This window comes from Accipiter gentilis, chromosome 3 (genome assembly GCF_929443795.1).
Source record: "Accipiter gentilis chromosome 3, bAccGen1.1, whole genome shotgun sequence".
Taxonomy (NCBI): domain Eukaryota; kingdom Metazoa; phylum Chordata; class Aves; order Accipitriformes; family Accipitridae; genus Astur; species Astur gentilis.
Genome location: NC_064882.1, coordinates 31,161,952 through 31,175,079, shown reverse-complemented (window position 1 = coordinate 31,175,079; position 13,128 = coordinate 31,161,952). Strand labels below are relative to the sequence as shown.

The 13,128-nt window shown below is 44.5% G+C and overlaps 1 protein-coding gene across 6 annotated transcripts in view; it reads right to left on the bottom strand.

Moving 5' to 3' along the window:
• The window catches only part of LCORL (ligand dependent nuclear receptor corepressor like), an 88,348-nt gene extending 75,561 nt beyond the window's left edge, over positions 1-12,787 (bottom strand). For all 6 annotated transcript variants that reach the window (XM_049835107.1, XM_049835086.1, XM_049835078.1 and 3 more), the window contains exon 1: positions 12,604-12,787. In XM_049835107.1, coding sequence (XP_049691064.1) covers positions 12,604-12,754 — 151 coding nt within the window. In that variant the 5' untranslated portion in view covers positions 12,755-12,787. The remainder of the gene's footprint in view (positions 1-12,603) is intronic.
• Positions 12,788-13,128: the final 341 nt, after the last annotated feature.

Genomic DNA, 13,128 nt, shown 5'->3' with positions numbered 1-13,128 from the left:
AGCTAAACAGTGGCAAAAGCAAATATTCATATTACCTAGAGAGTAATGGGCTCTGAACTGACTTATCACGCAAGTTTTATCTTGGGGTTTGAATACACAGTTCTGTAAAAGGATGAACTCTGTAAAGGCATGTGAAATGCTTTGACTTCTTAAAGGAAGATCTTCTGTGTTGTTCCCTGGTTTATCACCACACAAATACACCTGTATCACACATCAGTGTGTATCTTGAATACACGTAGTTCTAGTTTCCCCATCTCAAGAAGAAAGCAGAACTAAGAAAACACAAGAAAGGAAGGAAGGAAGGAAGAATGATTGAATTTAATAAACAGCTTCTCTACAAGAACATGTAAGAACTCTTCAGCTTGGGGGATGACCAAGGGAAGATAGGTCAGGTCTTCAGAAAAAAACCAAAACCACATGAATAGGAAACACCTTTGCCATCCCTTGCCTTTTTTAAGTAATGGTTTCATATGGTGCTTCCACTTCTTGTTTTAGGATGAACAGAAGAGCTGCATTAAAAAAACATAACCGGGGCACACCAGAGATCCAGCGAAGCTTCATGTTGCTTCAAAATCACACACCCACACAACAATAACTTATGGTAGGAAAATCTAGTAAATCAGTTATAAAACCAAAGAAAACTGTTTTTCTCCCAAGGACCAAGACAAGTGTCACTGAAGGCTGGAAGATATTTCAGATATATCATTACTTTTTTTTTTTTTCCTAGCAGTCCACCAGTGGCTGCAGACAATAAATCCTAGACCACACAGACTTGCTCTGATTTAGCACAGCTGTTCTTATCTGATGATGCACAGACAGATTATTATGACCCCCACTCAACATGGTCCAGACTATACTTTGTTTGAAATACTGTTTAGCATGACTCTGTAGAACCCATTCAAACTGGAACAGGAGGAAAGGAAAATACTCAAACAGATCACAAGAACAGAGAACTTATTATAGCCTCTACACTGCAACTGGGATTGTACCACAGTGCAGACAGTAAACTTTGGACAATATCCACTATTAACAGCTTGCACAAGCTTGTACATTTGTAGCTACATTTTTTCACTTGTCTGTGAATTACTTGTTTAAAATTCAAATCCACTACAGCAACTTTTGAGTCATGAGTGCTCATTATCCATTAACACTCAGTTTTTACTATGTTAAATAAGCAATAATATCTGAATAGGAATAAATATGGAAGAGGAAAGAGGAAAAATAGAAGGGAAAAACCCTAAATGACAGTGTTGCCACGATACATAAAAACCTGGGGATAAGTTAAGGCTAGAAGTGTCCTAACTTCTAGCCAGAAAGAGTTTGGGATCCATTTCCAAAAAAGAACAACTAAGTCCTTCCAAATGGCTACCGATTAGTATGTGAAAGACAAGGTAGCAGACTTCTTGACCTGGCAAGATTGCCAGAGACTGACATTTCCTGAATAAGGTGGTAGGAAGATGCATACACCCTTTTTCCCCCACAAGCACCACGAGATGGCATATCTAGCAGTAGTACATATAGAAACAAACAGATGGGATTAGACACTTGGAGGAAGACATCACATAAGTCTCCTGGACCAAAAGATGGAAAGTTTAAATTTGCCTTGGTGAGCATGTTTGTGGTGTAATGCAAGTCAATTGTAAAGACACTCCATATGAAAACATATAAAAACCAAAAGCTGAGATAAAACTATTTGTGGAGACAGATGAAGTTGTAAAAATTGTTTTCATGTCACTGACAAGAAATAAAAGGAAATGTTTGGAAGCAAAGACAAATGGGTATTTTTAAGGAGAAGTCAAAGATAGGAAATGACTGCTTACGAAAGTTGAGGATGGAGAGATAGGGTGGTCCAGGAAGAATAAGAAAATTGAAGGAGCATGAACCAGAATCACAGGTAAGTCCACAGTCACTGCATTATTCAGCTGGTAGCACAGCAAACTTTTGAGACCAAGTTTGGCACAGTTAGCACTAGAGCCCTTATACAGAGCAGTCTAAGGCAGCAGTGGATCCTATTTTTCTTCCCCCTCATCACATGGCTAACACCAGAATGACCTACATCTGAACTACAGGTCATGAAGCAGTAGCCATTTGATAATCCTCCCCCATATTCAGATTAGGAGGCTTAATAGCTACACTTAGGTAAAGTCAAATCTTCACATTTAACTGGGCCTTGCTGTGGCACGCTCCCTGTTCTGTGAGACAAACTGATAGCTGCAATCACAAGCTGGAGTCCTTTAGGGCAGTCTTCTACAATCTACATCATATATGGCAGCAACATTAGTTCCCTGTTAATCAAAAGATATCCAGCAGTTTCACACCAGTAGTATTTTAACCTGGCACTATGAAATGGTGTAGTGCTTTTAGAAAGGAAAACAAAACTTTTAAGATGTACAAAGATTTTTGACAGTAGTTATGAAAAGCAGCAGCATAGTCAACCCTAGATTAATAACACTGCCCTCTGACCTATTAGTGGCTCAGCAGACTAGGAATGCACTAAAGCTAGTTTATAAAGCAAGGAATTATGATGGCGAGAGCTATTATTCATATGTAAGATTTTAACTAGCTTTTAATTAATGTGATTTGAAGAAGCTAGGAACTGTGGAATGAGGAAGATAAGTATTTATAATCTGAAAATTAAGGATTTTTAGAAGTAGTCAGTAGCATTTTAGAATGAAACACATTGCAAACCAACAAATTTTTCCACTGAACAGCTCTTTAAACATGAGTAATCAATCCCTAGATGCCACAAAAGCTAGGGTGCCTCATAACTGGAAATCAGGACCCTACCAAGTTATACAGAAACTGAAAGCTGAGGAACATAGTTAAAGAGGTCACAAATTCAGTGAGCTTTCGTTTACCAACAGACTTAAAAAAAAATTCACATCTAGTGACAGTTACCCAACTCTCACTCCTACAACACATGCTACTATGGAGATGCAAGCCTGGATGGATGTTGAGAACCAAGCACAATTAAAAGCAGCAGCTGAGAGTCCACAAGAATTTTGCAAAGAATAAAGTGTTTATCTAAGGGGTTAATCCAGCTTCTTAAGATGCCACACAGGAACCTGGTCTGTACCAGAAGTGGAAATAAAAAGAGAGATGACAACCCAACACATGGGTCTCTGATCTGCAGAGTCACATGCTGCTGACCACACCCCATAAAAGGGAATTCAACCCCTACTGCTCAATGCAATTCTGCAGATTCAGAGCCCTCTACTCTTTGTAATACATCTTCTACCCCCCTACAGGCAGAGCCACTACCATCCATCTTCCCTTCCCTACTCTCTCCTCCCTTCTTCCTGGCTTCTCTATGCCATTAGTAGATGGAAGGATAAAGTGGTAAATTAGCGGGGTGGGGGGAGGGGGATATATCACATAACTTTACAGCCTTAAACAAGGTTGGGGTTTTGTTTTATTTTTTTGGGGGGGGTGGTTTTTTGGTTTTTTTTTCTTCTTATGTATGGTAGCTAAATTTATAATGCTATCCTATTTTTCAGAAGTTTGATACTGGACATGTGAATCACACAAATTCAGTTCTGTTCCAACCTCCATCAATGTTCCAATCTATCTTACCAAAGTTCCCTCCAAGCACATGGAAGAGAACAAGGTTCAAGAATGACATAAAAGACAGTGGTCCTAAATGGAATGAAGAATTTTAAGTTCGTGAAGTCTACAAATCTCTGGCTGACCCTCTACACTTTACATAAACACACTAAACTCTAAAGGTTAGAATAACAACCTTCTTTGAAGCCCTGATACTTGAGTCATATTCAAGAAGAAGGAATCCATTGTAACTGTTCAAAACACCCATATAATACAGCTGAAAAATAAAAAATACGAGGGCGGATAAGGGGAAGAGGTACTAATTTTTCCCATTTTAGCTGTAGGCAGTACAAGCCCTGGCTACTTGCCAGTAGCTGGAATACAGCTCCTCAAAAGCATATACTGATCTGCTAATAATAGAAGCATGTCATGCTGATCAATTTATTTCCCTTATACAACTACTAGTACTTATTACCATAGCAAGACAGTTCAGGAGACTCAAATAACAGAAAAACAATCCAGAGCAACAACAACAAAAATCACAGTAGCACCCCCACCCCCCCCCACCCCCCCCCCCCCAGCCCTGACTAGCTTAAAACAGAAGCGCAGTTCACTTTTACATCAGACAAGTTCCACTTGTGGTGGGTTGACCCTGGCTGGACACCAGGTGCCCACCATAGCAGCTCTAACACTCCCCATCCTTGGCTGGACAGGGGAGAGAAAATATAACAACAAAAGGCTCATGGGTCAAGATAAGGACAGGGAAAGATCACCCAGCAATTACTGTCACAGGCAAAACAGACTTGACTTGGGGAAAATTAATTTCATTTTTTGCCAATCAAATCAGCGTACAATAACAAGAAATAAAACCAAATCTTAAAACACCTTCCCCCTTGCTTAACTTTATTCCAGATTTTCTCTACCTCCTCCCTGCCAGCAGCACAGGGGGACAGAGAATGGGGGTTGGGGTCAGTTCATCACACATTGTCTCTGCCACTCCTTCCTCCTCAGGGGCAGGACTCCTCACTCTTCACCTGCTCCAGCATGGGGTCCCACCCATAGGAGACAATCCTCCACAAACTGCTCCAGCATGGGTCCTTCCCACAGGTGTGCAGTCCTTCAGGAACACACCGCTCCAGCGTGGGTCCCCCCCAGGGTCACAAGTCCTGCCAGAAAACCTGCTCCAGCATGGGCTCCTCTCTCCATGGGGCCACAAGTCCTGCCAGGAGCCTGCTCCAGCATGGGCTTTCCATGGGGTCACAGCTTCCTTCGGGCACCCACCTGCTCTGGCGTGGGGTCCTCCCTGGGCTGCAGGTGGATATCTGCTCCACCGTGGACCTCCCTGGGCTGCAGGGGGACAGCCTGCCTCACCATGGCCTTCCCCAAGGCTGCAGGGGAATCTCTGCTCCGGCCCCTGGAGCACCTCCTCCCCCTCCTGCTTCACTGACCCGGGGGTCTGCAGGGTTGTTTCTCTTACATGTTCCCACTCCTTTCTTGATTGCAGTTCCTGTGCCCCAGCAACTTTTTTTTCTGTTCTTACATCTGTTATCCCAGAGGCACTACCATCATCGCTGATAGACTCGGCCTTGGCCCGCGGCGGGTCCATCTCGGAGCCGGCTGGCATTGGCTCTGTCAGACCTAGGGGAAGCTTCTGGCAGCTTCTCACTGAAGCCACTCCTGTATCTCCCCCCCCCCCCCCCAAAAAAAAAAAAAAAACACAAAAAACTTTGCCACACAAACCCGATGAAGAACAAACGGAAAGATGTTATCATCAGTGGTACTGTATTCTTGCTCTTGTCAACAATCTTGTTGATTAGGATGCTGTTCAGCCAACTTAGTTTCCAGCTCACTTCAAACCCCTAAAAAACTGCTGTTAAAATAGGCAGTTACTAAAAATCAGAAGCCTTGTTCTCTCCACTAAAGCTACTTATACTTGACTCAGGAGAAAATGCAGGTACGTGATAAACCTGATTAGGAAACTGATCTAAGTTAAACTAGATTTGACCTTTTCTTTCCTTTTCTTCCTCCTGCCATGTTTCTCATGCCATTTTCTAGGTTAGCGTTAAGCTAGATTAGTTTTACAGTCTATTTTGTTGAGCTGTTTAATAAATGAATGCTCATACCAGTTGACATAAATCATGAAGGTAGGTACAGTGAGTCCAGAAAGAAAAACAACAAAATCATGTTATGCATCAAAAAACAAACACCCCTCCAAAAAAAGCCAACCCCAAACACCTAAAGTTACCAACCTCAAGCATTAGTACATAGTTAGTTACTGAATACCAATTCAAGGGAAGAACTGAAACCAAGTTGCAGTGACAATATCTGTACTCCACATTTTCAGTTTACACAAGTTCCAGCTTAGGAAGCTTTTAGTGCCTACAATGTAGAAAGGCTATCAGAGTTTAAATTTCTCAGCTCACTATCAGCCACATAAAAAGTAAACAGCTACCATATAAGAACATACAAAAAGAAAATTCAAGCCATGCCTAAAAACGTTGACAAAGATTACAGCAGTTCCTGGAACACTTAAAAATTGAACTGCTTCCACATACCAGTATCTAAACATAAGGAACACCAAAAAGATAGTCACCAGTTTTATCAACACTGCTGAAGATACATATATCTACTTTCATGCTCTGCAACACATTTCTGTTCTAAGTGCAAAGAATTCAAACATAGCATTGCTTGCATCCCATACAGTCCATGGATTAGTCTGTGTAGCAGGTACAGTTCTCTTTCATAAAATTGTGTTCCATATATCCTTAAAATTGCAGGTTCACAAGAGATCAGTGAACTAGTAGTAACTGCATCTAGTGCTAGATGCACAGAACTGCCCCCCCCCTTTTAAACTAAGCCTCTGAGTATCATTACTCTAACTTTTCTTGTAGTTTTCCCCAAGTAAAAACGTCTCACTAGTCAAACATAAGACATCCCTTCAAAAACACATAATGACAGCAGCAGGCAATTACTTCTGAGAGAAAAGCTGATTAGTTGAAATAGATTGTGAGAGGACATGGAAAAGAAGCTGATTTAACACTACATATTTGAAACAATGATAGTCCAACACAAGCAAAACAAACCCCATGTGTTTTCTGTTGTTTCAATCTAAAAACAGTTAATGTGATACATATACCACAGCAACTTCCAATGACATATATACACACTGACCATTTTTTCCTCTTTTGTTAACCTGCTTAGTTCAAGGGAAATCAGGATGGTACTTTTAGCACTATGTTCCATTCCAGGCAGCTGACAGTGCCACAGGCAGCTAAACCAATCCAATGGCTTATTTCTGCTATTACCTATCCTGCTTCTGTCACACAGTTCCACCCATGTCCTTGTGGTAGCATCAGCATCCATCAGACTTTTTTTTTTTTTTGCAAGCCCCTAACTCCTCTCAACAGACAGCTGACCATCTACTGAGTTAAAACAGATCAGACAGGGGTCCAATGAGTGCTGATGCAGGAATACAAGCAGCGGGAGCATGCAGTCAGGATTGTGATTTCTCCTTTCTGGAAATAGTTCTGTGAGACTTGATGATGCAAGATGGCACTTTACTGTATTGTTAGATTGTGGTTTCATAATAAGTGTTCAACACTAATGCTGACTTGCACACCTGCCTCTAATACTAGTTTGAGCTATTCCCTTACATGATACCATCTTCCCCCACTGCACCAAACACTCCTTGTGAACCTGTGCTGTGATTCTGATCTAGATTTAATCCCCGTTCTTCTTCCAACATTTGCAGCAACACTGAGATTACTTCCTTGATCTGTTTTACACTGGAATCACTCCAAGAGTTTCACATCACAGCTCTAAGCATGACAGATCCACGGAAACCCCTTACAGAAGTATTACTGCCCATCATATTGGATGATGGCACTACGGCCATAGCAAGCTTGTTCGCTGTTTAAAGAAGCTGGAGTGCCAAGGAAGCAAAACAGTTCAAAGCAGGTATCACTTAAGTAATTCTTGCATACAGTCTGTTAGTGGCTTAACAGGTAATAGAGCATCAAGCCATCAAACCAATCACTGGTAGACAAGAACATTACAGATGTATAGTAAAATAACTAGCTCTGCTACTACTACTGTAGCAACCATGGAAAATCACCTACAACCGCAGCAGTATTACAAAAAAAAGTAACACTAACCTACTGCAAAATACTTACAGCCACAGCAAAAGTGAGAACACTTCTGCATATTGTGGGAATAAAGACATAAACTACTTAATGCAGGAGTGTTGCAAGTGTGGAGATAATGTCAAATAGAATAGCTACAAATCTTTTGCTTGGGGGGGAATTCCTCTTCCTGGAAAGTGCACTTGAAAGACAGCTTGTTCAAAAATAGTAAGCAGGAGCAGAAGTTAAAATATTTTTAAAAAATTTAAAGTCTAGATCCATCAAAACAGAATTAGATGCACCAACACATCCTAGTTTAGAGGGAAAAAAAGTCTGGAAAAAATACAAGAGCAAAGAAATTTGTCTGCTAGATTTCAGAAGCATACAGAAATGGATTTTCACTTTGATCAAATTTCAGTTTTCATAAGAAAGTAATACCAAGGCTATTTCCTGTCAAGTGTGTGCCCTTGAGCTGCAGCAGAGGAACAGTAAAACTTCTACCCTTCCCCTCCCCCAAAATAGCAATGTATTTATTTTTTTAAAGTAGTTGAGATACTATTTTAAACTTTCATTGTGAAAATTAGGCTTTTATATTTTAAAAATACAATGCGAGGCCCTACCAAGAAGATTACAACATCCATTACTGGAGTTACCTGGCACTTTCCATTAAAGAGCCTTAAGTTACTGCTCCAAACTTTACCCATAGAATACCGTGATAACATAGTAAAAAGCACCACCTCATGCTGAAGCGTTTTCTTGCACCCCAGCAATTACTAGGTCTTTCCTCTGTGCCTATTCATGAAAGTCATGGGGACTTAATGTACTTGCCATCATGCTACCTGTAAAGTTCAAATTAAATCGGTCAGTGGGATCAATGGCTGCTTAGAAAAACTGCATAAACCCTTTTTCTTAAGGCTGACCACAGTATGAAGCTAGACTTTTATAGCTCCATACTACCAAAGCCTCTCAATCCAATGGAATGCATTTAACCAATTCACATTACAAAGTTTTAACCAAAGAGCAATTTTCAACCATTCCAATATTCACCTCTATAAAATATCTTGCAATTTAAACCACCATGGAACTGAGTTGCTGGCTAAATTAGGTACTTCAACTCTGAGCTTTCTGGCGTTTTTCCATAAACAGAGACAGTGAATTAGGGTATTTCATTAGTTATGTCACAAAGACCATACCTAGGACAAAACATACCAGTGAGTGCTGCTATAAAACAGTACTTGTTAGCACATATCGTGCATGCCGCAACAACACTGACAGAATCAAGATCTTCAGGTGCCTTCTAAGAGGATCTAGTTTTGAACTCTGATTGTCATGCAAGAGTTAGGTATATCCATCAGCACAAGTCTAGGCATCTTAGGAATGTTAGTGCTCAACATTACACACACAAGACTACCATCTGAACAGCCATTTTATACTGAACACCTATTTAGAATTTCTGTGAATATATTCCATTCATTTACAATGTGAAGTCTTTTGTACCTCCAAATGTTTAGATACCAAGCAAGAGAATTCTCAGTAACGTCAGTGAAATTTTATCACTGTTTTTCTTCTCAAATTCTTTAAATGCTTGAACATTTTGACCTGAGACTTTAAATCATATTCTGCAGGTCACGAATTAACATAATAGGCTGGCAAACCCCAAGCTTTTAATTCTGAAGCCAATGCAAGCATTCAAATCTGCAGTCAGGTTTTGACACACAATTCACAATCAAGCCCTTCGTGCAGAGGCCCCTAACCATCACTGACCCTCAAGCAAACAGTATACTGCAGGCAGCTGAGCATTATTTCTGTCTCACTGTTGCGGATATGAACAATCTGTTGACTATGAGCCTCAAGCTGAGCAATCACGGCCTTGGAAGTATTACCTCTGGCTCAGTTTACCATTTCCATAAAGTAAGTGGATGAGGAATCTTTTACAGATAAAGAATTACAAAGTGCTCAAGTGACTACACTACAGAAATGCAAATATCAAATTTAATATCAATAAAGTAATATAAGACGTCAAAGTAAAGTTGTTCATCTAAAGGGTTTAGCAGAAACAATATGACATATTCAAGGAGCCTGTACTTTCTCGCTTCGCCCTCTGAACATAATGCTTGACAAATGATAGTCCACAGAACCATAGCGCCTTTCAACATTTTTTTAATTAAAAAAGTGCTAAAGGTAGAATGATCCGAGTTTTTTGTTGTTGTTGGTTTTTTGTTTGTTTTAGGATTGACAGGAAGCTAGTTCAAGAATTGGGGGGGGCTACTACTTTACCACGTCGGTTTTCTCACTTTGCTACAAATGTATGATTCTTGAGAAGGGCAGAGAAAGAAAAAATAAGTTATGCCAAATCCACCATACTCACCACTCCTCCCCCCACCATGTTGCTGTTTCAGCCATCAACTTGACAATTGTTCAGACCTTCCAGTTAATACTAACTTTGTTGGACTCTTCAAAACCTTAGGAATACTTCGCCGAGTGAGAACAATGAACCATTTTTACCTTGGAAGTTAATTTGAGCTAATGTAACAGGTTATTTTACAGAAGGTAACGCTACAGAATTTCAAAGGAGCAAAGAAAAAAAACCAAGCCCCCCCAAACCTGTTAAGTGTACTCTACCTCCATTATCCTGACCACTCACTTTCTTGCCACTTTGTTTACACTTTCACTCAGATAAGGGCTGCTCAGCAGGCATGCCAAGTAACAGTTCTTAACCGAGATAGCTCTTGACTAACTATTAAACCACAACCAATATCATTCCTGCTTAGCAGTTGCTAATAATTTCAGGGCTCCTTTCTATTAACTGAGTTTTGCATCATGAACATACAAAGAAATCATATTGCAAATAACTTTTGTTCCAAGGAGAAGAAAAGTGTGAAACAACACCACAGTGCAATCAGTGTAAAATGTAAGTAATTATGTTAATGGTTTTACACTTTGCAGTTCTCAGTAACAGAGTAACCCAAAAAACAACTTTGAAGAAGTTCCCTGAACACAACAGATCTGCCCAGCAGAGGACCCAGCATATGGTGGAATTTTGTCTTACAGAGCATTCATTACGTTTCTTTGCAGTCCTTGTCAGTGTTGGTCATGCTGTGCAACTGTGTTCCCTGAAGACATCTGGCGGCATACCATTATTGCCTGAAACTCCCTTCAGTCATCAATTGTCAAGCAGACTTTTAGGATTTTAGTTTACACTTAAAACTGAAATGCCATTAAATAACAGGTAACCAGAGGAACGGCCACTTCTATGTTCTGAGATATATCAGTCCATCAGATTTAACAGTTTGTCACAGCATCTATGCCAATGAACTAGCTCTCCCTATACATTCTAACTAAACTGCACTCTTTCCACAAGAAGCAATATATAATGCATTAGTGTATGGAAACACATAAGCATTGTTTTCCTAAATCATATATAACTCGAACGATTAAAAAGACAGTTACAAGCATAGACAGATATCATGGCATACGCACAGGTGTTATCATGGGTGTTTGAAAGTGTTATTGGGGCAACACAGCAAGAACAAGAAGTACATGTGCACGGAGCAGCTACCAAGTTACTGAAAACAGGTAAAAAAAAAAACCCCACAAACCCGGACAAAGCTAATCGCCTGTAATTGTAAGCGTACCTACTTGTTAGGTGTTTACTTCTTACTTTGATCTCGTCTCAAGCACAGGCAGAAACACTGAATGAATCGCTGCTCACCCTCCCGCTTACATCTTAGATGTGTTTCCACCGCTCAGCCATCAGGGAGGATCAGTACTGACACTAGCATACTACTTGAAGATCAAGGATTTTACCCATTTCCCTAAGAAGGGAAATGTCTGTTGAAACGTTACAAATAAGCAGTTCCTGCCATCGAAGTGTTCACACACACACACACACACACCCTCCCACCCCCCCAACAACAACAAAAAAAAACCACAACCGAAGCGTCCCCCGCCCTGAGGTGGCAGCGCGGCGGCGGCAGCACACGTAACGCATGCCAGCGCTGAAGGCGGGCAGCCTGCCCGCAGGAAAGGGGCAGGGAAGCGAGGGCAGAGGCGCGAGCCGTTAAGCCGGCAGGCCGCCGCGGCACGGGCATCAGCCGGGGCGGAGCGGGAGCGGCTGCGGGCTCCGGGCTCCGTCCCCCGCCGCCGCCCGTCGCCTCTGCCGGGCTCTGCCCGCGCGGGAACGCCGCCGAGGCGGCCGCCAGGGACCGCGCTCCCCCGCCCAGACACGCGGGGAAGTCACGTGAGCCGGGGGGGACCCTCGCGGCACGAGAGGCACCGGGGCAGCCCCCCGGAGGAGGGGGGGGGGGGGGGGGGAACGAGGAGGAGGAGGGCGAGGGGAGAACTGCCGTCGCCATGACAACTTCCAGGGGGGAGGGAAAACTTCAAATCCCAACCGTCAGTGCAGGAGCGGCTCCCTCTTAAAGGCGCACACACACACACGCTCTCACACACAGGCGGGCTCCCCCCCCCCCCCCCCCGCCCCCCAGGCACTGGCGATGGAGGAGGAGAGGAGGGGGGAAGCCACCGGCACTCACCGCGCCAACGACGAGATGCCGAGACAAAAGGACCCGAGCCGAGAAAGGGTCTCGGTCGGCGGCGAAGGGAGGGACCGAGCGGCCCCAACCGAAGCCCCAACACCCACCCTCCGCTGCCTGGAGGCGGCTTAGGACCTTCGCTCTCCCCCACAGACCCCGTCTCCGCTTCCGCCCTCCAAGAAAGCCGCCGGAGCCGCTCCCCCATCCCCGCTCCCCCCCCTCCGCCCACCCGAGAGAGCCGGGCTCGGGGCGCCTCGCCCGCTCCCCCCGCGGAGACCCCCCGCTCCCCGGCTCGCCACCCCGTTCCCCTCAAGGACCCAACCGCCGCCCCCTCCCCCGCCCGCCTCCCCCCCCCCGGCCGGGATACCCCACCGTCGTGTCCCCCCCCCCCCCCCCTCTCTTACCCACACAGTGCATGAGCCGGTGCCGCCAGGAGTCGAGTTCTCGGCGGACTCCCCTGCGCTCCGCCGTGCAGCGGGGGCTCCGGCACTGGGAGGCGGCGGCGGCAGGAGGAGCGGGAGCCGCGGCGGCCATTCTGTCTGTTCCCTTTTCCATCTGCCTCTGACCTCACGCCCGCTCATTTACATACGAGCGCGCGCTCCCCCGGCTCCTCTCCCTCCCCCCCCCCCACCCCCCCCTTGCCTCGTCGAGCGCGTGCCCGCGCCCCCCCCTCCCCCCCCCTCCCGCTCAGCATCGGGGGCGGGGAGCGCGCGCCGCCTGGCGGGGTGATGGACACGTGTCCCCGCTCCCCGCGGCGCCCCCGCCCCGCCGCGGGGCCTCCCGGGCTCCAGCCCCTCCCCCCCCCTCCCCGTTCCGCGGGCAGCGGGCCGGTTCGGTAACCGGGCCGAAACCGGACACCCCCCACCCCCCCCCCCCTCCCCGCCACCGCCCCGTTTCCCATCGAGGTCCCCCCGGCCTACAACTCCCGC